The 26485-nt window shown below is 42.9% G+C and overlaps 1 protein-coding gene across 2 annotated transcripts in view; it reads left to right on the forward strand.

The window, feature by feature from the left end:
• LOC126335312 (solute carrier family 46 member 3-like) overlaps positions 1-26485 on the forward strand; it is a 458236-nt gene that overhangs the window by 203843 nt on the left and 227908 nt on the right. Inside the window, exon 1 of one of the 2 annotated variants that reach the window (XM_049998456.1) lies at positions 8-65. The exons of the other annotated variant lie outside the window; for it this stretch is intronic. Within the exon in view, the coding sequence (XP_049854413.1) occupies positions 58-65 (8 nt within the window). The 5' untranslated portion in view covers positions 8-57. Of the gene's footprint in view, positions 1-7; positions 66-26485 lie in introns of those variants that run through there. 2 annotated transcript variants of the gene reach the window in all.

Here is a 26485-nt window from a genome sequence, read left to right on the forward strand (position 1 = left end):
GCGCGGCCGGGAGTCGGGAAGGCTGCAGTAGCGCCCACCTTACACCGCCAGCGCGCCATGCTCAGGTAAGCGGCCGCACTCACTACCTCTGCGCTTTGGACCCGTCTGGTCAGAATCGCGGTGGGTCCGCGTCGCATGCCTACGTAACTATGTATCGACACAAAGCCAGGATTCACAAAATATCGTTCTACATCTACATCGATGCTCTCCAAATCACACTTTAGTGCCTGACAGAGGGTTCATCGAACCACCTTCACAATCTACATCTACATCCATACTCCGCAAGCCACCTGACGGTGTGTGGCGGAGTGTACCTTGAGTACCTCTATCGGTTCTGCCTTCTATTCCAGTCTCGTATTGTTCGTGGAATGAAGAACTGTCGGTATGCATCTGCATGGGCTCTAATTTCTCTCATTTTATCCTCATTGATCTCTTCGCGAGATATATGTAGGAGGGAGCAATATACTGCTTGACTTCTCGGTGAAGGTATGATCTCGAAACTTCAACAAAAGTCAGTACCGAGCTACTGAGCGTCTCTCCTGCAGAGAATTCCACTGGAGTTTATCTATAATCTCCGTAACGCTTTCGCGATTACTAAATAATCCTGTAACGAAGCGCGCTGCTCTCCGTTGCATCTTCTCTATCAGTTCTATCAACCCTATCTGGTACGGATCCCACACTGCCGAGCAGTACTCAAGCAGTGGGCGAACAAGCGTACTGTAACCTTCTTCCTTTGTTTTCGGATTGCATTTCCTTAGGATTCTTCCAATGAATCTCAGTCTGGCATCTGCTTTACCGGCGATCAACTTTATATGATCATTCCATTTTAAATCACTCCTAATGCGTACTCCCAGATAATTTATGGAATTAACTGTTTCCAAATGCTGACCTGCTATATAGCAGCTAAATGATAAGGGATTTTTCTTTCTAGGTATTCGCAGCACATTACACTTGTCTACATTGAGATTCAATTGCCATTCCCTGCATCATGCGTCAATTCGCTGCAGATCCTCCTGCATTTCAGTGCAATTTTAAATTGTTACAACATCTCGATATACCACAGTATCATCCGCAAAAGGCCTCAGTGAACTTCCGATGTTATCCACAAAGTCAGTTATGTATATTGTGAATAGCAACGGTCCTATGACACTCCCCTGCGGTACACCTGAAATCACTCTTACTTCGGAAGACTTCTCTCCATTGAGAATGACATGCTGCGTTCTGTTATCTAGGACCTCTTCAATCCAATCACACAATTGGTCTGATAGTCCATATGCTCTTACTTCGTTCATTAAACGACTGTGGGGAACTGTATCGAACGCCTTGCAGAAGTCAACAAACACGACATCTACCTGGGAACCCGTGTCTATGGCCCTCTGAGTCTCGTGGACTAATAGCGCAAGCTGGGTTTGACACGACCGTCTTTTTCGAAACCCATGCTGATTCCTACAGAGTAGATTTCTAGTTTCCAGAAAAGTCATTATAGTCGAACATAATACGTGTTCCAAAATTCTACAACTGACTGACGTTAGAGATATAGGTCTATAGTTCTGCACATCTGTTCGACGTCCCTTCTTGAAAACGGGGATGACCTATGCCCTTTTCCAATCCTTTGGAACGCTTCGCTCTTCTAGAGACCTACGGTACACCGCTGCAAAAAGGGGGGCAAGTTCCTTCGCGTACTCTGTGTAAAATCGAACTGGTATCCCATCAGATCCAGCGGCCTTACCTGGGTTGAGCGATTTTAATTGTTTCTCTGTCCCTCTGTCGTCTATTTCGATATCTACCATTTTGTCATCTGTTCTACAATCTAGAGAAGGAACTACAGCGCAGTCTTCTCTGTGAAACAGCTTTGGAAAAAGACATTTAATACTTCGACCTTCAGTCTGTCGTCCTCTGTTTCAGTACCATTTTGGTCACAGAGTGTCTGGACACTTTGTTTTGATCCAGCTACCGCTTTGACATAAGACCAAAATTTCTTAGGATTTTCTGCCAAGTCAGTACAAAGAACATTACTTTCGAAATATTTTGATTTTCTGATGAGTTTACTAGACGATAAACGAGAACATCATCTGCAAACAACTTAAGAGGGCTGCTCAAATCGTCTCCTACATCGTTTTTATAGATAATTAACAGCATTCTCTATTATCCCACTCTCGAACACCCCATGGCAAAAACGAACGCTTATATCTTTCCGTGCGAGTTCTGATTTCCCTTATTTTATTACGATGATCGTTTCTCCCTACGTCGGCGTCAACTACATATTTTCGCTTTCGGAGGAGAAAGCTGGTGATTGAAATTTCGTGCGAAGATTCCACCACTACGAAAAACGCCTTTGTTTTATTGGTGTCCATCCCAAATCCTGTATCATACCAGTGATTCTCTCTTCCCTATTTCGGGATAATACGAAACGTGCTCCTCTTCTCTGAAGTTTCTCGATGTACTCTGCTGATCCTATCTGGTAAGGATCCCAGAATGCGTAGCAGTACTCCAAAAGAGGAAGAACAAGCGCAGTGTAGGCAGCCGGAATGGCCGAGCGGTTCTAGGTGCTACAGTCTGGAACCGCGCGATGGCTACGGTCCCAGGTTCGAATCCTGCCTCGGGCATGGATGTGTGTGATGTCCTTTGGTTAGTTTGGTTTAAGTTGTTGTACGTTCTAGGGGACTGATGACCTCAGAAGTTAAGTCCCATAGTGCTCAGAGCCATTTCAACCATTTTGTAGGCACGCTCTTAGGTAGATCTATTACATTTTCTAAGTGTACTGCCAGTACATCGCAGTCTTTGGTTTGCCTTCCTCACAATATTCTCTACGTGTTCTTTACAATTTAAATTATGCGTGATTGTAATTCCTAGGCATGTAATGGAATTTACAGCCTTTAGATTAGACTAATATATCGTGTAACCTAACTTTAACGGATTCCTTTTAGCACTCATGTGGATGACCTCACACTTTGCGTTATTTAGAGTCAAAAGCCAAGTATCTTTTCTAAATTATTTTTCAATTTCTTTTGATCTTCTGATGAGTTTACTAGGCTATAAACGAGAACATCATCTGCGAACAACCTAAGACGGCTGCTCAGATTGTCTGCTACATCGTTTAAATAGATAAAGAATAGCATAAGGCCAATAACACTACTTTTCGGAATGCCAGAAATCAGTTCTGTTTATTCGATCACCTTCCGTCAGTTACTACGAACTGTGACCTCTCTGACAGAAAACCACGAATCCAATCGCATAACTGAGACGATATTCTACAAGGATGCAATTTTACTAGAAGCCGCTTATGTGGTTCAGTGTCAAAAGCCCTCTAGAAATCTAGAAATACGGAATCAATTTGAAATCCCTTGTCAATAGCACTGAACACTTCATGCGAATAAAGAGCTAGTCGTGTTTCAGAAGAACGATGTTTTCTAAATCCGTGTTGGTTGTGTGTCAGTATACCTTTCTCTTCGAGGTAATTCATAATATACGAACACAATATATGTTCCAAAATCCTGCTGCATATCGATGTTAATGACGTGCCCTTGTAATTTAGTGGATTACTCCCGCTACCATTTTGAATATTGGTGTGACCTGTCAAACACAACTTGCTCTTCATATATACAAAACAATTAACGTTATCCTGAAAGAATCTTCAATTTATTGCATATTTCTAGAATCCCAAAGGGCTTTTGACAGTATTACTCGCAAGTCGCTTCTATTCAGATCGCGTGCCTGTGGTATATCGTCTCAGATTTGTAGTTGGATTCGTCAGAAAGGCAGCAGGAAGTCCCGCGACCTCTTCTCTGGCCAAAGATAACGAGTGCGGGAGCCCTACCACAAGAACTCCGCACCAACCTTGTGGTCAGCATGGGAGCACGTTGCGGAATATGCATTGCCGTCCTTGGTGGTCACACAACCTACTAACAACCATACCCCACTTTTTGTAATGTCCAGGTGACAGCCATAATCGAGGCGACTTCAGTGTAATTTTTGTCTTTGCGTAAGTCATTTCTGTTCGTCTCAACCCGCATTTCTCTCAGTTACCTTCCATAGTATACTGTAGCAGTTCTCTCTATGTGTAATGCAACTTTTACCAAGCTATGTTGCCTGGAGGTGACACGTCATGCGCAAGTTACACTACTGGCCATTAAAATTGCTACACCACGAAGCTGACGTGCTACAGACGCGAAATTTAACCGACAGGAAGAAGACGCTGTGATATGCAAATGATTAGCTTTTCAGAGCTCTCACACAAGGTTGGCGCCGGTCGTGACACCTACAACGTGCAGACATGAGGAAAGTTTCCAACAGATTTCTCATACACAAGCAGCAGTTGACCGGCGTTGCTTGGTGAAACGTTGTTGTGATGCCTCACGTAAGGAGGAGAAATGTGTACCACCACGTTTCCGACTTTGATAAAGGTCGGCTTGTAGCCTATCGCGATTGCGGTTTATCGTATCGCGTCATTCCTGCTCGCGTTTGTCTAGATCCAATGACTTTTAGCAGAATATGGAATCGGTGGGTTCAGGAGGGTAATACGGAACGCCGTGCTGGATCCCAACGGCCTCGTATCACTAGCAGTCGAGATGACAGGCATCTTATCCGCACGGCTGTAACGCATCGTGCAACCACGTCTCGATCCCTGAGTCGACAGATGCGGACGTTTGCAAGACAACAACCATCTGCACCAACAGTTCGACGCGTTTGCAGCAGCACGGACTATCAGCTCGGAAACCGTGGCTGCGGTTACCCTTGACGCTGCATCACAGACAGGTGGCACCTGCGAAGGTGTACTCAACGACGAACCTGGGTGCACAAATGACAAAACGTCAATTTTTCGGTTGAATCCAGGTTCTGTTTACAGTATCATGATGTTCGCATCCGTGTTTGGCGACATCGCGCTGAACGCACATTGGAAGCGTGTATTCGTCATCGCCATACTGGCGTATCACCCGGCGTGATGGTATGGGGTGCCATTGGTTACTCGTCTCGGTCACCTCTTATTCGCATTGACGGCACTTTGAACAGTGGACGTTACATTTCAGATGTGATACGACCCATGGCTCTACCCTTCATTCGATCCCTGCGAAACCCTACATTTCAGCAGGCTAAAGCACGACCGCGTGTTGCACGTCCTGTACGGGCCTTTCTGGATACAGAAAATGTTCGACTGCTGCCCTGGCCACCACACTCTCCAGATCTCTCACCAATTGAAAACGTCGTCTGGTCAATGGTGGCCGAGCAACTGGCTCGTCACAATACGCCAGTCACTAGTCTTGATGAGTTGTGGTGTCCTGTTGAAGCTGCATGGGCAGCTGTACCTGTACCCGCCATCCAGGCTCTGTTTGACTCAATGCCCAGGCGTATCAAGGCCGTTATTACGGCCGTTGGTGGTTGTTCTGGGTACTGATTTCTCAGGATCTATGCACCCAAATTGCGTCAAAATGTAATCACATGTCCGTTCTAGTATAATATATTTGTCCAATGAATACCCGTTTATCATCTGCATTTCTTCTTGGTGTAGCAATTTTAATGGCCAGTACTGTATAGTTGTATCCTCCTGTCCGTTTTCTAGGCGTAAACATCGATAACAAAAGATATGAATCTCTACAGTTTGATGGAAGATTTCACAGCTCCCTCCTCTATAGCCAAAACCGCCAAGTTTGACAGTCTGCCATTTGTCATTTTGTTCCGAAGGTAGATTTTAAGTCGTTTTAATGTACTCGTGCTTCTTTCGAAAGACACCATGGTTGCTGGAATTGCAAGAACCAACGACACTAATGTCAGACATTCAAAGAGCATGTTTTTTAATCCATTGTTTACAATGGACTCAAGGAGATCCTGAGGCTGAAGACATTTATCCTAAATTTTGTATATAAACGTAAGCTCCCCTGTAGTTTTTCGTTGTCAAAGAAAGTATGTATTTTAACTAGTCTTTTAACTTCACCTGTCGGGAAGTTGTTTGGCCTACTACAACCTCAGAAGATTTCTCTCTTACAAGTTCCATGAAAGCTGTTTCATGAAACTTCTGGAATCTAGTTTCCATGTTGACCACTATTTTGTCAACTATTTCGAATGCTAGCCTTCTCAGTTCCCAATACTGTCTTCTGGTTCTTTAAAATTAATTTCAGTTGCTTCTGTTGAATTTATAAGGCTCTTAGCTTCCACCATTGGCTTTAGAATAATTTCCTCATATCTTAGGCTTTCAACAGGCTTGTTGCATTTTCCAGTTTAGAGCTTACAGCATGTCATGTCCACAGTTTTACTTTGCAAGATGTCAAACAAAATACTTGCTAGCTGGAAGATAGACTTGTACAGCTGAAGTAGAAAAAGAAAACTTTGATCATCCAGGGTACTGTTTAGCCCAGTTGCTTGATGTAAAGAATTACAAGGACTTGGTAGTTCAAATCCTCTTTCCGCCAGAAGTTCACTTCTTTTACTGGAACGGCTAAAAGTGCGTGAAATCCTGGTAGAATTGCCACAAGAATTTTTACTTGAGTGACATTTTTAAGAGCGTAGAGGCGGACTAGATTCAACCAATGTGCCTAGCGTCGGATAAAGAGAGCCCGAGGATATGCTTCTTTCACAATAGAGTGGACATCATAATTTTTCCCTCCTATTGCACTGCAGTCGTCATATGTTTACGATACTACTTTGTTGTAGTCTCTCCCCGATGTTATTCAATCTGTATATTGCGCAAGCAGTGAAGGAAACAAAAGAAAAATTCGGAGTAGGTATTAAAATCCATGGAGAAGAAATAAAAACTTTGAGGTTGCCGATGACATTGTAATTCTGTCAGAGACAGCAAATGACTTGGAAGAGCAGTTGAACGGAATGGACAGTGTCTTGTAAGAAGGATATAAGATGAACATCAACAAAAGCAAAACGACGGTAATGGAATGTAGTCGAATTAAGTCGAGTGATGCTGAAGGAATTAGATTAGGAAATGAGACACTTAAGTAGTAAAGGAGTTTTGCTATTTGGGGAGCAAAATAACTGATGATGGTCGAAGTAGAGAGGATATAAAATGTAGACTGGCAATGGCAAGGAAAGCGTTTCTGAAGAAGAGGAATTTGTTAACATCGAGTATAGATTTAAGTGTCAGGAAGTCATTTCTGAAAGTATTTGTATGGAGTGTAGCCATGTATGGAAATGAAACATGGACGATAAATAGTTTGGACAAGAAGAGAATAGAAGCTTTCGAAATGTGGTGCTACAGAAGAATGCTGAAGAGTAGATGGGTAGATCACATAACTAATGAGGAAGTATTGAATAGGATTGGGGAGAAGTTTGTGGCACAGCTTGACCAGAAGAACGGATCGGTTGGTAGGACATGTTCTGAGGCATCAAGGGATCACCAATTTAGCATTGGAGGGCAGCGTAGAGGGTAAAAATCGTAGAGGGAGACCAAGAGATGAATCCACTAAGCAGATTCAGAAGGATGTAGGTTGCAGTAGCTACTGGGAGATGAAGAAGCTTGCACAGGATAGAGTAGCATGGAGAGCTGCATCAAACCAGTCTCAGGACTGAAGACCACAACAACAACAACAACTAATTTGTTTTTATCAATACTCCAACTGCTTGGCACTTGCAACAAAACAGTGACTATGCCTTGAGCACTCTGGTCTTTGGATACAACATAGAACCCTATGAATCTGTCTTGCATTTCTCCTGGTTCGTTATTTGTAAAACGAAGAATTACACTCATTTGACTTCTACTTGAGACAGCTATTGTTTCTTCGGCTTGTACTGATACTAAGCAATTATTTTTAGCTTAACTTGAAATTTGTTCTTTAATTACATCCGTAATACGAGCCACTAATCAATTCTGTGTGACAGAGGAAGTGCCTTTAAATACTCCATCGGTTGCTATATGATCTGTCATGTATGGTTCTTCTTCTGCCAAGGAATCCAAAAGTTTAAATAATTTCCTTTATTTACTGAAAACTCAGACGCGTCATGACCGCGAAGAGCTAACTTGGGCCTTCTTAAAAAGCAGATAGTCGAAATTAGTTCTTCATTATACTTGTGTTTCCATCAAGCTTCTCATTATGTTTCAAAGCTTCCAGGCGTGTTGCTTCTGAAAGATCATGGTCAACTCTTACCCGACCTAGCTGGCTGGTTTCAGCAACTAATGTGATATGTGAATGGACTGTCGTGCTGTTTAGCTTTCGAAAGGAAATCTTGTAGACTCCCTTCGCCCTCCCCACTTACGCCATTCAAAACCGTCATTCTCCATTCCAAATAGTACACAGTAAAAGCAAAACAGTTTGTTCCTTGAAACGCTGCCACTTAACAACGATTTGGAATTGGTTCAAATGTTCAAGTGGCTCTGAGTACTATGGGACTTAACTTCTGAGGACATCAGTCCCCTAGAAGTTATAACTACTTAAACCTAACTAACCGAAGGACATCACATACATCCATGCCCGAGGCAGGATTCGAACCTGTGACCGTAGAGGTCGCGCGATTCCAGAGTGTAGCGCCTAGAACGGCTGAACCACAGCGGCCGGCGTTTGGAATTGTACAAAGAAAGACTAGAGAAGGTGCAGAGTTTTCAATTAAAATAGTCAGTAATGAAATCGACGTGTCAATGGTAGTCTGAGGTAGTCAGCAATACCATACGTTACAAGGTGATGATATTAGATAACTTACAGTTTTCCGTTCGACAACACAATGGCAAGATAAACTGACGATGACACTTCAGACGTGTCAAGGTACACCGAAATGTACTTCAATGATCATTTAATCACTACCACTTCTTACTAAATTTCTGCTACGAAAGTCATGTTCCACGTCTCACGTTAATTACGTCTAGCACAGTTAATGTGAAAATCTACACACACGATATGTACTACCAAAGAAAATCTAAACACTCGATATGAACTACCAACATCTAAAATAAATAAGGAACTAAATTTTAATCTGAGGAACAAAGAGAATAATTAGGCTATTTCCTATCATCTTGCAACAACCAAATGGAAATGAGCGTTTGGCGTAATTGACCAGGAGGCCCCGTACGGGGCAGGTCCGGCCGCCTTAGTGCAGATCTTATTACATTCGACGCCACATTGGGCGACCTGCGCGCCGGGTGGCGATGAAATGATGATGAAGGCAACACAATACCCAGTCCCTGAGGGGGAAAAATTCCCAACCCAGGTGAGAACCGAACCCGGGCCCTTTAGGACGGCAATCCGTCACGCTGACCACTTTTTTGTTTCATTTCGATTTATATTGTTCGTTGAATTTGTTCGTGGCGGACGTCCGATGACACCCTTTCAGTTTATTCGTTGATCCGTATCCTTAGTTTTAGGGTAGCTACACCCTCTGACCGTACACGCTGAGCTACCGTGCCGGCGAGCACTTAGCTATCAGTGTGGACGCAACAATCCAATAATGCATTCCCTTTTTATTTTCTGTGAATTATGAATGTGTTTTTGCTCTGTATGTTTTAAATAAACACTCGAATTAAGAGTTAATGGTCACTCATTCTGCCCTGCTTGCTGCTAGTGTACTAGATGATGTGAAGTAGCACTCTCAGCTAGCAAACTGCTGCATGACTTGTCATTCCACTTAGGCGTCTATCTACTTGCTGGCGAGAAGCAGAAACAAATCAAACGCCAGCTTTTAAAAACCTTCTTCCGGCTATAGAAATCTCAGTCCGCCACCTAAATGCCGCGCAGGGTAGCCGCGTGGTCTGAGGCGCCTAGTCACGGTCCGTGCGCTTCCCCCTCGTTGGAGGTTCGAGTCCACCATCGGGCATGGGTGAGTGTGTTGTCCATAGTGTAAGTTATTTTAAGTTAGACTAAGTAGTGTGTAGGCTTAGGGTCCGACTACCTCAGCAGGTTGGTCTCATAAGACCTAACCAGTAATTTCCAATTTACACCCGAAAGAAACGGGCTAATTGCGCATGCTCGTTCCAAACACGAAATTCCGAGTAGCTACTGGTTGCAAAGCTAGAGGAGTGGTGCATTATACTGGCGGGTGCATATACAAAGCTCAAAAGTAAAATGCCGACCGCAGTGACGGAGCGGTTCTAGGCGCTTCAGTCTGGAACCGCGCGACCGCTACGGTCGCAGATTCGAATCCTTCCACGGGCATGGATGTGTGTGATGTCCTTAGGCTAGTTAGGTTTAAGTAGTTCAAAGTTCTAGGGGACTGATAACTTCAGATATTAAATCCCATAGTGCTCAGAGCCATCTGAGCAAAACGTAAAATATTTGAAAAAATTTACGAGCGTTTGTCATCAGATCGGATTAAATTCAGTTTGGAATTTTTTGGGTTGGCTCAGCCTTAGCCTTAAGGGATTCTTCGCCACTGTGTATATTGGTTCAAAAATGGTTCAAATGGCTCTGAGCAATATGCGACTTAACTTCTGAGGTCATCAGTCGCCTAGAACTTAGAACTAATTAATCCTAACTAACCTAAGGACATTACACACAACCATGCCCGAGGCAGAATTTGAACGTGCGAACGTAGCGGTCGCTCGGTTCCAGACTGTAGCGCCCTGAACCGCACGGCCACTTCGGCCGGCTTTATTGTAGTTTTTGAAACTCAGGTCTAGTACGAAGCGAAGGATTCACTGAAACGTTGTCGTCTGAGTGTTCGTCAGTGGAATGCGTGTCCCTTGGGAAGCGGCCGCACCGCATTCCAAGGTCCCGCTGCGGGCCCCTGGGAACTAACTGCTCGTGCCTGCCTGCCCATAACATCAGGTGCAGCGGTAATCTACTCAGCGTTTGATGTGGCGTCAGCTGCCAGCTTTTCGCGTTGGATTGTCTGTACACCTTCGACTTCCACATTCCGCAAGTCACTTTACAGTATACGTCGAATGGTACTTCGTGCACCACTGACATTACTCTAGAGATGGGCAAACTCGTTCATCCTTGGGAACTAGTTCACTGCTGATCGTTCTTCTTTGGGAACCGTTCATTTTTTCTGGTTCACCGTTCATTTGTGCTTGGCATATGGTTCTTATGAAAAACTGAAAACTAGTAGTGTAGGTGACTGAAGGATGGAGGGCACCAAGAGGGGGCACTTGCCTCCCTCCTGGAGTATAGAGTTTTTATTCATTACAGAATTCTTAACACTTTTAGAAGTAATTTCTGTGATTCTGCAGAACCTGTCGTTTAGCCAACCGTAGTCTTGTGTGGCTGATCGCTGGGAAATAATATAGGGTGGCGCACGGTAAACCGGCCCCGAGTACAGAGTGCTCGCCAATTACGGACTATGTGTTGCCCGTTACGAGCAGATACAACAAACAGACAAACATGTAATAACTAGGCAGTGAAGAAATAACAAGCTAATGCAAGCAACAATTGCGAAACAATCTATGACGATGTGTAGACAGCTGGAGAAGAGAACATGAAAATCTCACGTGACGCGCATGGGCTATAGCTCATGTAGTATTGTAAACCTGTTGGTGGCTGTTTCCCACCTTAATAAACCACAAGTGTCTTGTATAAAATTCTTCGTCTCGATTTCCACTACATAGCTATGCTACGTTGTAAACAATAATCGTTTACACCCTATATATACTTCACGTTGTCTCTGAGTTCGTAGGCGAAGTAGAGACTATAATGGAAGCATAAAATAAAATGTGGTTTTCTCATACTAGCGTCACTTAGTAAAAATTAGGTTTCTATGTTGCATTATTAATGTTAATGCAATAATAATAATTAAGTTCGCAGAAATAAAGATTTTGGTTTGAAAGCTCCTTCTGAACAAATGTTTTTGAGATAATAAGTAAATATGACTTTATGGCAATCTATGTATTTTCAAATGGAGAAGCACCGCTTTTCCTGCTGAGCCAAAATGACCCACACAACCTTTTTTTTTCTTTTTTTTCCGAAGAAACCAAACTAGCGTATAATGCAAATTGGAAACAACCAAACTTAAAACTAATTAGAGTCTTCCTAATGTAATGTTTTGTATATGAAAGATACACGAAAATCGTTCTATATGGATTTTTTTACATTAAAAATAAGCACATTATTGAAAGTTAGCTGCTAAATCAAGTTGATGAAACCAAAAAATATATGAATAACAACCAAAACTTGCCTTGCTGTAAGTATGTCTTCTGCTGTTCATCGATATAATGAAATGAGCTGATATACCCTTTTGTTACCTAAAAAGACGTACCTATTACATACAACGTAATTTTTATGTAATTTACGAAACTATAAAATACTTTTTGATTACCGTTCGTGGACGCTGAATAGCCAGAACCAAGAGCAAGAACAGTTTGTAAGACATGTGAAATAGATGAGCGCAGTGAACGAAACGAACAACTGGATACTGAACTGACTAGGAGCAGTCGGCAGTGGAACTGAGACAGGTGGTCATGCGAAGAACGACGAGTGCGGCCGAGGGAGACCGAGACTGAGACGAGCACGCGACCGAGCTGGAACGAGAACCGCCGAAGTGACCGCCGCGACCGAAGTGAACTATGAACCGGTCGTTCCTTGGAATTCATTCCTCGCTCATTTCGTTCATCTTGGTGAACCGTTCCTTTGCGCCCGTTCGTTCGCGAACTACCCATCTCTACATTACTTCCCTTTATTTTCCTGTCCCAAATGGTGCGCGTCGAGATCGAGCATTTCTTTTCTTTTATCAGTCTACCGATTTGTTAGATGTGTTCGATCACCAGTTCCTGTCTTGTGCCTGGCACTTGCACCCTTCTCAATTATTTGTTGGATGCATTCCATTTTCTGGCTTCCCAATAGTTTCTACCTTCTGTAACTCCCTCTGATATGGTTCAAATGGCTCTGAGCACTATGGGACTTAACATCTGAGGTCATCAGTACCCTAGACTTAGAACTACTTAAACCTAACAAGCCTAAGAGCATCACACACATCCATGCCTGAGGCAGGATTCGAACCTGCGTCCGTAGCAGCAGCGCGGTTCCGGACTGTAGCCCCTAAAACCGCTCGGCCACAACGGCCGGCTCCCTCTACTATCACAGGTGTTATTTCCTGATGTCTTAACAGATGTCCTATCAACCTGTCTATTCTTCTCGTCAGTGTTCTGCGTATATTTCTTGTTTCGGCGGTTCTGCGGAGAAGCTCCTCATTTCTTACCTCATCGATCCAGCTAATTTTCAATATTCTTCTGCAGCACCACATTTCAAATGCTTCGATTCTTTTCTTTTCCGGTTTTCCCACAGTCCGTGTTTCGCACCATACAATAGTTTACTCCAAACGTACATTCTCAGAAAGTTCTTCCTAAAATTAAGGCGGACGTTTTATACTATTAGACGTCTCTTTGCCAACAGTGACCTGTTTGGTACGCTGTTTCGTTTTTTATGTCCTCCTCGTTTCGTTCGTCATGTCTTATTTTGCTTCCAAGACAGTATCATTCCTTAACTTCGTCTTCTTTGCGTTCACCAACTTCGATGTTAAGTGTCTCGCTAATCTAATTTATGCTTCTTTAAGGAAGGAAAGAAAATGGTTCAAATGGCTCTGAGCACTATGGGATTTAACATCTGAGGTCACCAGTCCCCTAGACTTAGAACTACTTAAACCTAACCAACCTAAGGACATCACACGCATCCAACCCCGAGGCAGGATTCGAACCTGCTACCGTAGCTGCAGCGCGCTGTCGGACTGAAGCGTCTAGAACCGCTCGGCTACAGCGGCCGGCAAGGAAGAAAAGAACAATGGGTTAAACGTCCCGTCGACATCGAGGTAATTAGACAGGCAGCACTACAAGCTCGGACATTGTCAAGGATGGGAAAGTAAATGGGCTGTGCCCTTTCAAAGGAACCATCCCGGCCGTTTCTTGGAGTGATTAAGGGAAATCACGGAAAACTTAAATCTGAATGACCGGACACGGGTATGAACCGTCGTTTCCCGGATGCAAGTCCAATGTGCTAACCATGGCCCTACCTCTCATTATTGTCATCTTTCTTCGGATTACTTTCAGTCCACATTTTGGTCTCCGTTAATTGTTGATTCCAGTTGGTATTTCCCTTAATTCTTCCTTGTTTTGAGTGAGGACATCTATGTCATCATCGAAATTTATCATGGTTATTTTTTCACCCTCAATTTTACTTCCAATCCTGTATCCATTTTGTATTTTTATCACTGCTTCTTCGAAGTGTACGAACAGCAAGGGCGAAATGCTGAATCCCTGTCCTTCCATCCTCTTTATTTCGAGCACTTAGTTCTTTGTCTTCCATTCTTGTTGTTTCCTCTTGGTCCTTTACGTAATGTACATTATCCGTCCTTCCCTACAGCATATTCCTATTTTTCTCAGAATTTTGAATATCATTTATCATTTTCCATTGTTGTCATTTTTCGACGTCGACAAATCCTGAGAGGATGTCTCAGCTTTTCGTGTGTCTTGCTTCCTTTTTCAGTGGCAACTCTGTTATTGTCTCCCTAGGACTTTATCTTCTGAAAGCCAAACAGACCGTCATGTAATATGCCATCAACTTTCTTTTTCATTCTACTGTGTATTATTTTTGTCAGTAACAGCCATGCATGAGTTGATAAGCTGACTGCGCAGTAGTTCTCGCAAGTCTCTACAGTTGCTGTCTCCGTCATTGATTTGATGATATTCTTCCGAAAGTGTGATGGTATATCTCCAGTCTCAAAGATTCCTCACACCAACTTGAGTAGTTAGGAAAAAACTATTCGCGTTTTTCATTTCAGTCAAGTCGCTGTCCCTGTTCGGGAGTCACGGTGTGCGGGACAATCTTTGCACACACTTCTATCTTCCTCAAAACGTTCTGGAAATTTCTTGAAAACCTGAGTTAGAGATGTTGCTCCACTGCAGTTTGTGCTACAATAACGTTGACACACTACTGTAGCACGTCCAGTAGTTAACACTGCCGGCTCACAGCTGACGTTTTTATTTACAGTTGTTAGTTCAAGTTGCCACCGCAGCTACTGCGCTAATGTCCCTTACACGCAAGGAATAAAATCAGTCGCGAACTCTTCGGATGGACGGTACCGATGTTTGTAAGTTAGCGGGGAATGAACTGTGGTTACTAATCACTACTTTTGAAACTTATTTTTTATCCTTAGTGGTATTAAATTATAATAAAATAAGTCCGATAACATAAATAGCTACTGAGTGCTGCAGTTCCTACCTCGGCAACATACGACTCTATCACAGTGTTCCTTTAGTAACTATGGAAAGTATCACAAGTGTTTTTCTTTATTACTGGATTTACCATTACATTTAAACCCTTTACCTGTAGGATGATTTTCGAGGTTTAGAAAGCGATGTGTGTGCGTGTGTTAAGTGAACCGCCCGTGTTACGACGTCGCCAGCAGATTGCATTCCGACAGGTAGTCAAGTTAGCTTTCATTAGCTGCGTTCCCGTTAGCTTCCGCTGTCAGACTGATGATTCCTCCGAGGTGATATTCTCGTGCTGGTAACTTTGTCACGCGTGCTGTATTTAACCACAGTTTGAATATCGTGGCAGGAATGTGACTGAACGCTATGTTCGTTAACAAAAAATGGGTCAAATGGCTCTGAGCACTATGGGAGTTAACACCTGAGGTCATCAGTCCCCTAGAACTTAGAACTACTTAAACCTGACTAACCTAAGGACATCACACACATCCATGCCCGAGGCAGGATTCGAACCTGCGACCGTAGCAGTCTCGTGTCCGTTAACAAAGTAGGTAAATAAACGGTTTAACGAAAGACAGATCCTTCCAGTGTCTCGTCGATGTCGAAGCCAGCTGGACTAGGATGATGTAACTTGCAGAGGGCAGTCAGTATAAAATGAACACCTGGAAAAACAGGTAAAGTTATTTATTAGTGGGCAGTTGGACGTTCTGTTGCATGAATCACACACCTTGTATCCAAGCAATAGAAGACAAGCACTACAGTCAGAAAGATAAGTAGTCAGTCCTGAAAAATGTCGCTAATTTTGTAAGCGCCTTTGAAAGGGGAAAGCAGCTACGCAAATACTTCCGCAAAATCCCGCACGAAGATTCAATTATACAGCGTGAGGCAACTAAGAAAGTACATACAAGAAGTACCCAGATCAAGTAAATATATTAACAGAAATGTAAAGTGTTACACTATGAACTACCACGACATTTATCAAACTTTGTAGAAATGTTCATTACATAACGCATATTAAAATGATTAAACTGAAGCCCGTCCGTAAGTGTGAAGTGTGACCCCCCACCCCCTGGGCGCGAGTATACTCTTACATTCATTTACGCAATAATTTTTATCCTTTCATTTTTAATAATATGTATTAGCATGAGCTATTTCACAGCGCGCTGCCATCATCAGATGTATTACGGTCTGAAGTAATGAGGATCTTTGCTGTGTGTTCCAGTGAGATTACGTGCCGAAATTTAACCCTGTACAGAAACATTCATTTATTTTAGTATATAACTTCCCATCAAAAATATAGGTAAATACTTAAATGAAATGATTTAAACATATAGTTCATGTAAGGTATACTGAATATTTCTGTACAGGGTTAAATTTCGGTACATAACCTCACTGGCACACCCAGAAAATAATTCTCATCAGACTTCAGATTAATCTACACGTAACTGTAATGAACTGGTGATGACAGCACCCTGCCAAAATGTGTCGTGCTAATAAATGTTAGAAAAAACGGATTGAAAATTGTTTCTTAAAATCATAACAGAGTTGCTGACATCAATTAGTTCCCTGCAACATTGATACATTTAAGTTTTATTCTTATATTCGTTTTAATATGAAAGCAAACAGCCTCCAAATGATTAGGGAATTCCTTCCCGTGCTTCAAACACTTGCTGTATCAGTTCATGAAGGCTGGAGATTAGTATGAAGGCATACATCTTCGCCGTCACTTCTCAGACATGTTCCTACGGGTGACAAATCCGAGGACGCGTACGACAGTCTAGGATCCATACATATGTCAGCACGTGTATGGCGTGAACTGCTAGATGAGGTCTTGCAATTTCCTGCTGGAATATGCAATTTGGTAATCTCGTCACTAAAGGTAAGACAACAGGGTTTATCATCCTTGCAAGATGCAGGAGAGTATTCAGCCTCTCTTCAACAATTAAATAGTCAGTTCTGTTGTCATATTCAACTGCGCCCCAGACCATGAGTCCAGTAGTTGGAGAAATATGGGTCTCGAGAATCGCTGCTTCCTGCGACTCTTCACCAGGTGATCTGCAGCTACGCTGGAGTCAATCTGACCACCACAAACACAAGCGAAACTCATCGCTGAACACCACAGAATCCCACTAAATACTGACTATGCATCTACACCAAGCAAGTCCATGTGGTTTGATGTCAGCGGTAAACAACGCACAGCAACTCCATCTCAACCCAGATTCCAATAATTTATTCCCGACATAACTTTTGTTCTTTGGTTCTCGAAGTGCAAAATATGTCCTCTAATGGCATGATTATATTAGCCAGCTACAATGCTCTGTAAATGGCTTTTATTTTATAAATCACTCACGATAAGTCCTTTTCGGCATCATCAGATGCTCTGTAAATACGTAAGTAACTAATGGTCTTAATATAATGGTCTGTAACTAAGATGAGAAAAGTTATATTCGTTTGTTGTTTTTGCCTTACAGCTAATATCGTTGTGCCATGTCCTCTTTTTTCGGTGGAGACGCATATTTGACTTAAATCAATTTTTGTGTATGCTATTTTTCTCTCGACATCTTGGATGAGAGTGAATCAGCGATATTACATGTTTACGTAGTTACCATTATAAATAACTGATGCGTGGAAATTCGGTTGTTTTTTTTTTGTTCAAATGGTTCAAATGGCTCTGAGCACTATGGGACTTAACATCTGAGGTCATCAGTCCCCTAGAACGTAGAACTACTTAAACCCACCTAACATAAGGACGTCACACACATCGATGCCCGAGGCAGGATTCGAACCTGCGACCGTAGCAGTCGCGGACTGAAGCGCCTAGAACCGCTCGTCCACCGCGGCCGGCTTTCGGTTGGTTTTATCCCTGTTACTATGGACATGTATTACTGAGTATTTCTACTTTATTACTTTACCCGTTTTCTTGCTTATAATGTCAATAAAGTATTATATGTAATTCTTGTGCTTCAGGTCGCTTTTATTCATTCAGTAAATTTGTAGGGTTGCAGTATGCATGTGAATATACCTATATTTTTTCAAGGATGTTTCTGATTGCTCCCTTTTGCCTAATATAGAGGATTTCTACTGCTTCGTTATGGATTTTACTTCGTGTTTTTCTGTTTGTAGATGTTGAAAAAATGTAGATGGGGTCTTTTCACTTTCTCTGATGTGCTCTTTATATCTGATCTCGGTGTATATATAATTTCCGCACATCACTTGCTTATAATGGTAACTATGTAAACATGTAATATCGCTGATCCAGTGATACAAGCTGTCAAGAGAAAAACAGCATATTTAATAACTAATTTAAGTCAAATATACGTCTCTAACGTACATCTAAGGAGAAATTAATAATTCCTAAAAAAACGACATGGCTCCAACGATATTAAATGTAAGGCAAAAGCATCAAGCGAATGTATTATAACATTTTACAGACCGTCAGATTAAGACCATCATTTTCTTATGTATTTACAGATCACCTAATGATGGCATTATGATGGTCATCGTGAGAGATTTATAAAATAAAAACCATTTAAAGAGTAATGTAGCTGGCTGATGTTTACAATAACTTACTCCGGACGGTTCGTGAGACACTCTGCCTGTAACCTCTTGACCTGAACTCAGCTGTTGCCACCCGTCTGGTCGTCTGAGCTAATCGAACAATCGCAGCGTCTACTTTCGGTGTAGTCCTTCACATACGCAAGACTAAAAAGTAGAAAGTAATTATTTAAATGAAAATAAGTTTCAAGAAGAGCATTATGGAACGATTGACAGGAAAGGGGGAAAGAAATACAGTAGAAGAAGAATGGGTATCTTTGAGGGATGAAGTAGTGAAGGCAGCAGAGGATCAAGTAGGTAAAAAGACGAGGGCTAGTAGAAATCCTTGGGTAACAGATGGTATATTGAATTTAATTGATGAAAGGAGAAAATATAAAAATGCAGTAAATGAAGCAGGCAAAAAGGAATACAAACGTCTTAAAAAAGAGAGCGACAGGAAATACAAAATGGCTAAGCAGGGATGGCTAGAGGATAAATGTAAGGATGTAGAGGCTTATCTCACGAGGGGTCAGATAGATACTGTCTACAGGAAAATTAGAGAGACCTTTGGAGAAAAGAGAACCTCTTGCATGAATATCAAGAGCTCAGATGGAAACCCAGTTCTAAGCAAAGAAGAGAAAGAGGAAAGGTGGGAGTATATAGAGGGTCTATACAAAGGCGACGTACTTGAGGACAATATTATGGAAATGGAAGAGGATGTAGATGAAGATGAAATGGGAGATACGATACTGCATGAAGAGTTTGACAGAGCACTGAAAGACCTGAGTGTGTTGTGTACGACTTCATACGCAGAAGCAATGAGAGGTGGGCTACAGATTGGTGTGTCAACTATCGTCGTAGGAAAGGTGGATACGAGCAGAAATGATTAGCGAACAAGTTAACAGACACAAGATTCACTTAACTTGTTTTTCTCCGGGCGAACGAAGACACATTATATATAAACAGCAAGTTGCTCAAGTGGCTCTGAGCACTATGGGACTCAACTGCTGTGGTCATTAGTCCCCTAGAACTTAGAACTACTTAAACCTAACTAACCTAAGGACATCAAACACGTCCATGCCCGAAGCAGGACTCGAACCTGCGACCGTAGCAGTCGCACGGTTCCGGACTGCGCGCCTAGAACCGCGAGACCACCGCGGCCGGCTATAAACAGCAAGAGAAGAGCCCAGCTACTGACTGTAACAGCAACAATGATGGAGTCGGAGCAGCAATTAGGCGTCTTCTTCGTAACAACCCGTGACGAAGTGGTGCCGTGTGCGCTGAGCCGAACCGCGGACCATCCTGTACTGTCGCGGCACAGAGCGTTCGAGGTACCGAGCCGCTACAAGTGTGGCACCAAACCTCCAGGCGTAAGACACTCAAGCGCTGTACGTCGATAGAGTATTAACCAAAACTCCGATCTAGTTCACGCAGTGTGCTGTGTTCCAGTAGAACATGCGTAAACGGTTCAAAAATGGTTCAAATGGCTCTGAGCACTATGGGACTAAACATCTAAGGTCATCAGTCCCCTAGACTTAGAACTACTTAAACCTAACTAACCTCAGGACATCACACACATCCATGCCCGAGGCAGGATTCGAACCTGCTACCGTAGCAACCGCGTGGTTCCAGACTGAAGCGCCTAGAAACACTCGGTCACAACTTCCGGCCCTACCGAACAGACCGATAAGGAAGCGACCGAATAATCTCGCATAAGGATAAACTTTTAATCAACAAATCTTATAGCCTTGGAAATACTAGAGTATCATTGTTTAGTAACATTCAGTCACGCTGTTCATATTGTAACACGATTCATTTCCGTCAGTGAATACAGAGATGGCATTTTCGTAAAGTTATGGTGCACAATTTGATGAATTTTCGGATGCAGATATGTAATGTATAATATTTATAGCTGACTAATTATGAGATGTTCAACGACTTAATGTGTGTGAAATTGATCAAATAGTAACAAAATCTACTCAGCTGTACTGAGGGATATTTCAAGTCCTTCAGTGTGTGCCCTGATGTTGGGAAGATCAGACAACTTGTTCATGAAGCCACTCACACTTTCACTATGTGTTCAACTGTTAAAAATATGGATATGGCTTCCATTCTCATCGAATGTCGCGACTAGTCCACAACACTGCAATTATATGCTGAAAGGTATCCCGACTGTGCCATATTCCCTCTTCGCAAAAAAATATCTTAAAAAATCAAGAAGCTGGAAGCATGAAAATAAAATATGTCAACTAGAAGAAAATGAGAGAAATTCAACTAACATTTTATCAGCACTAACACACAGTCCACATGTCACTAAGAAGCAGCGTGAATGTACGAATGAGACCAGCAAAACCGTTATACGGCCAACACTAGACCTCAGGACACTTAATCCTTTCCAAATTTCGCTCCATCTTAAGATTCATGGCAACTATTCAAAATCAGTTTTAGTTCTCTGAATGATGTCTACAGAAACTACAAAGTGAGGTGGTGCTTCTATACAATATTTTGTTTAGGGATGAAGCATCGTTTACAAATCAGGGACGAACGCATCTTGACAGGATGCCATGCTAGTCATTTTAAAACCCACGCTATCTGAGGGATGCCCGAAAACAACATCTTTCGCCTTAAAACGTGCTATGCGAGATTTTCAGGAGTCGCGTAATTGGTCCCCGTGTTTTTGGTAGTACTATAAATAGCCACAAGAGTCTATAGTTTCTAACGGATATGCTGCTACAGTTATTGGAAGACTTCCCACTGGATGACCTGCCCGCTTCTGTCACATAATTGTAGACCTTGGTAACAGTATATTTAGAGATTGTTGGATCACTATTTCCGGAACCACAAAATGGCCTCTACGCTCGTCAGACGTAACATCCTGGGTGGACGAAAATCTGGAAACACCAACAGCACAGCACCTTACCACGTCTAATAAAGTGTAAGAAAATCGTTTGCATTCGAAGCAGCTTCCAGTCGTCTCGGACTGGATGAATGCAGGTCCTGTACGGTTTTCAAGTGAATCTTAAATCACTCTTCTGCAAAATAGTGGCAACGCTGCTGGAGACAGATAGTGATCACATACTCTTCTCTTCGAAGTCAACCACAAAAGTTCAATTAATATTGAGATCTTGCGAGTGTTATTGGCCAGCGGAGATGCGATAATTCGTCTTCCTCCTCGCAAAGCCAGTACTAATGATGCGAGCAATATGAAGAGCCGTGTCATTTTGGAAAACAGCATCGCCACTGGGGAAGACCATTGTATTATAGGATGGACCTGATCAGCCAAAACGGTCACGGAATTCCTGGTAGTAATGTGACCTTAGTTTAATAAGCCACGGCTGCAAAATACTGACACGAATTCTGTACAGTAAGCCACGGCTGCAAAATACTAACACGAATTCTGTACAGACGAATGGAAAAACTGGTAGAAGCCGACCTCGGGGAAGATCAGTTTGGATTCCATAGAAATGTTGGAACACGTGAGGCAATACTGACCCTACCATATATCTTAGAAAATAGATTAAGAAAAGGCTAACCTACGTTTCTAGCATTTGTAGAGTTATAGAAAGCTTTTGACAATGTTGACTGGAATACTCTCTTTCAAATCCTGAAGATGTCAGGGGTAAAATACAGGAAGTGAAAGGCTATTTACAACTGTACAGAAACCAGATAGCAGTTATAAGAGTCGAGGGACATGGAAGGGAAACAGTGGTTGGGAAGGGAGTGAGACAGGGTTGTTGCCTGTCCCCGATTGTTATTCAATCTGTATATTGAGCAAGCAGTAAAGGAAACAAAAGAAAAATTCGGATTAGGTATTAAAATATATGGAGAAGAAATTAAAACTTTCAGGTTCGCCGATGACATTGTAATTGTTTCACAGACAGCAAAGGACTTGGAAGGGCAGTTGAACGGAATGGACACTGTCTTGAAAGGCGGGTATAAGATGAACATCAACAAAAGCAAAACGAGGATCATGGAATGTAATCAAATTAAATCGGGTGATGCTGTGGGAACTGGATTAGGAACTGAGACGCTTAAAGTAGTAAAGGAGTATTGCAATTTGGAGAGCAAAATAACTGATGATTGTCGAAGTAGAGAGGATATAAAATGTAGACTGGCAATGGAAAGGAAAGCGTTTCTGAAGAAGAGAAATTTGTGAGCATCGAGCATAGATTTAAGTGTCAGGAAGTCGTTTCTGAAAGTATTTGTATGGCGTGTCGCCATGTATGGAAGTGAAACGTGGACGATAACTAATGTGGACAAGAAGAGAATAGAAGCTTTCGAAATGTGGTGCTACAAAACAATGCTGAAGATTAGATGGGTAGATCACATAACTAATGAGGAGGTATTGAATAGAATTGGGGAGAAGAGGAGCTTGTGGCACAGCGTGACTAGAAGAAGGGATCGGTTGGTAGGACATGTTCTGAGGCATTAAGGGATCACCAATTTAGTAGTGAAGGACAGCGTGGAGAGTAAAAATCGTAGAGGGAGACCGAAAGATGAATACACTAAGCAGACTCAGAAGGATGTAGGCTGCAGTAGGTACTGGGAGATGGAGAAGCTTGGACAGGGTAGAGTAGCATATGACATTACAGAGTAACCATGGGGCCAATGAGATGACACAATATGGGTGCACAGATCATCAACGAAACCCCGCTAAGTTTCACTCTTTGGGTGTAAAATCTGCCAGAAATTGCAAACAGTATGAAACAAGACTCATCCGACCAAATGACTTTCTTCCAATACTATAGAACCTAGATTTTATGACTTTGGCACGACATTTTTTCTGTCATGGGCATTTGCATCACTGATGAGTGGATTTGGAATTCCCTGTCGTCCTGCAATTCCCTGCTTATGGTGCTCTTCTCTTCTCACGGGGTTCGCGATTGCGACATGCAATTCTGAAGTGACTTTCGCAGCCTGATATCCTCTTATTTTTCGTCACAATCTTTTTCAATTACTGTCTGTCACGATCACTCAAGAACGCCCTCGTTCGCGTTGTGCCTTTCCGATTCCCCTGTTGGCGATATACACTACATGTCATTAAAATTGCTACACCAAGAGGAAATGCAGATGATAAACGGGTATTCATTGGACAAATATATTATACTAGAATTGACATGTGATTACATTTTCACGTAAATTGGATGCATAGATCCTGAGAAATCAGTACTCAGAACAACCACCTCTGGCCGTAATAACGGCCTTGATACGCCTGGGCATTGAGTCAAACAGATCTTGTATGTCGCGTGCAGGTACAGCTACCCATGCAGCTTCAACAAGATACCACAGTTCATCAAGAGTAGTGACTCGCGTATTGTGACGAGCCAGTTGCTCGACCACCATTGACCAGACGTTTTCAATTGGTGAGAGATCTGGAGAATGTGCTGGCCAGGGCAGCAGTCGAACATTTTCTGTATCCAGAAAGGTCCGTACAGTACCTGCAACTTGCGGTCGTGCTTTAGCCTGATAAAATGTAGGGTATCGCAGGGATCGAATGAAGAGTAGAGTCACGGGTCGTAACACATCTGAAATGTAACGTCCACTGTCCGAAATGCCGTCAATGCGAACAAGAGATGACCGAGACGTGTAACCAATGGCACCCCATATCATCGCGCTGGGTGATACGCCAGTATGGCGATGACGAATACACACTTCCAATGTGCGTTCACCGCGATGTCTCAAACACGGATGCGACCATCATGATGCTGGAAACCGAACCTGGATTTATCCGAAAAAATGACGTTTTGCCATTCGTGCACCCAGGTTCGTGGTTGAGTACACCATCGCAGGCGCTCCTGTCTATGGTGCAGTGTCAAGGGTAACCCCAGACATGATCTGCGAGCCGATAGTCCATGCTGCTGTAAACGTCGTCGAACTGTTCGTGGAGATGGTTTTTGTCTTGCAAACGTCCCCATCTGCAAACATCCACTCAGGGATCGTGACGTAGTTGCACGATCCGCTACAGCCATCCTGATAAGATGACTGACATCTCGACTGCTAGTGATACGAGGCCGTTGAGATCCAGCACTGCGATCCGTATTACCCTCCTGAACCCACCGATTCCATATTCTGCTAACAGTCATTGGATCTCGACTAACGAGAGCAGCAATGTCGCGATACGATAAAACGCAATCGCAATAGGCTACAATCCGACCTTTATCGAAGTCGGAAACGTGATGGTACGCATTTCTCCTCCTTACAAGATGCATCACAACAACCTTTTAGCAGGCAACGCCGGTCAATTGCTGTTTGTGTATGAGTAATCGGTTGGAAATTTTCCTCATGTCAACACGTTGTATGTGTCGCCACCGGCGGCAACCTCGTGTGAATGCTCTGAAAAGCTAGTCATTTGCATATCAGAGCATCATCTTCCTGTTGGTTAAATTTCGCGTCTGTAGCACGTTATCTTCGTGGTGTAGCAATTTTAATGGCCAGTAGTGTACATTTTTGACGCGATGCCTCTTGAAACACCAAACTCCTCGACTACCATGGTTACTGAAGCACCCATCATACTTGTCTACGTCCGACTTCACTTAGCTCTGAGATAATACATAGATAGCTACACACAATACTGTTCTCACCACGACTGACGATTGCCACTTATTGGGGACTTCGCACAGTTGTCGTTCGTGGTCAGATACAACAGCGCAACCTACAACTTTGGCTAGCATCTGCATGAATTCCTCACCTGCATGAATTTATGTCCAAAAAAAAAAAAAGTATTCGGTGAGCGCGACAGGATGTCAATCCTAAGGGCCCGGGTTCGATTTCCGCCTGTATCGGAGATTTTCTCCCCTCAGGAACAGGGTGTAGTGTTGTTCTAATCATCATCATTTCATCCCCATCGACGCCAAGTCACCAAAGTAGCGCCAAATCGAAAGACTTAAAGACTTGCAACCGGCGAACGGTCTACCCGACGGCAGTCCCTAGTCACACGACATTTACATTCTAATGCAAATATCGTAATTTCTAATTTTTTTAAATCAGTGATCTGACCGGTTTGATGCGACCAGCCATGAATTTCTCTTCTGTTTCAACTTCTTCATCTCGGAGTAGCGAGATGGCGCACTCCCTAGCAAATAGGACTCGCATCCGGAAGACAACGGTTCAAACCCGCATCTGTTTATCCAAATTTAGATTTTATTTTGCTACACCTTTACAGGTAAAGTCTGCGACAGGTCCTTTCAAATGACTTGGCCAATTTCTTTCCCTAACCTTGAAACATTCCGAGCTTGTGCTCCGTCGCTATCGAGGGACGTTAAACCCTAATATTCCTTCCTTACCATTCGTTAGATATATTCCAGTCTCTGCTTCGCCCACGGCTTTTTCTCTCTACAGCTCCTTCAGTGCCATGGAAGTTGTTTTTTGATGTCTTAGCTCATATCCTGTCATTGTACAGTATTATGTAAATTGAAAGTGGAGGGGGGAGAAAGGAAAGGAAAGAGAAGGAACTAATGATATCAGCTGCGTATGGACTTTATGCAGAATCAATGGCGACAAGTAAAAATGTGTGCCGGGCCCGGGGTCTGCTTTTTTATTTTTTATTTTTTCATTTTTTAGGTAGTTGCGTTAACCACTGTACCATCAGTACACACAGGGTTTATTGCAAATGCGTGGACGACCTCGGTATGCGTATATGAAGATGGTATCTATTTTTTCGCACATGTCCGAAAGAACAGATACCATCTTCATATACTTAAGGCTAACCGGCCATTGACCTTTTTCTGTACGGATGCACACGCGTTGCCCGAACTCCTACGGGACTCAGTAAGATTATGTGCCGCGATTAATGAGTGTAATGGGCAGAAGCACTACGAATGTTGGGAATGTGGGTCTCACGGGGAGCGTGCAATCCCTGCAGCCGCGCTATCTTCTGTGCCATCGGTG

Source organism: Schistocerca gregaria, chromosome 2, assembly GCF_023897955.1.
Source record: "Schistocerca gregaria isolate iqSchGreg1 chromosome 2, iqSchGreg1.2, whole genome shotgun sequence".
NCBI lineage: Eukaryota > Metazoa > Arthropoda > Insecta > Orthoptera > Acrididae > Schistocerca > Schistocerca gregaria.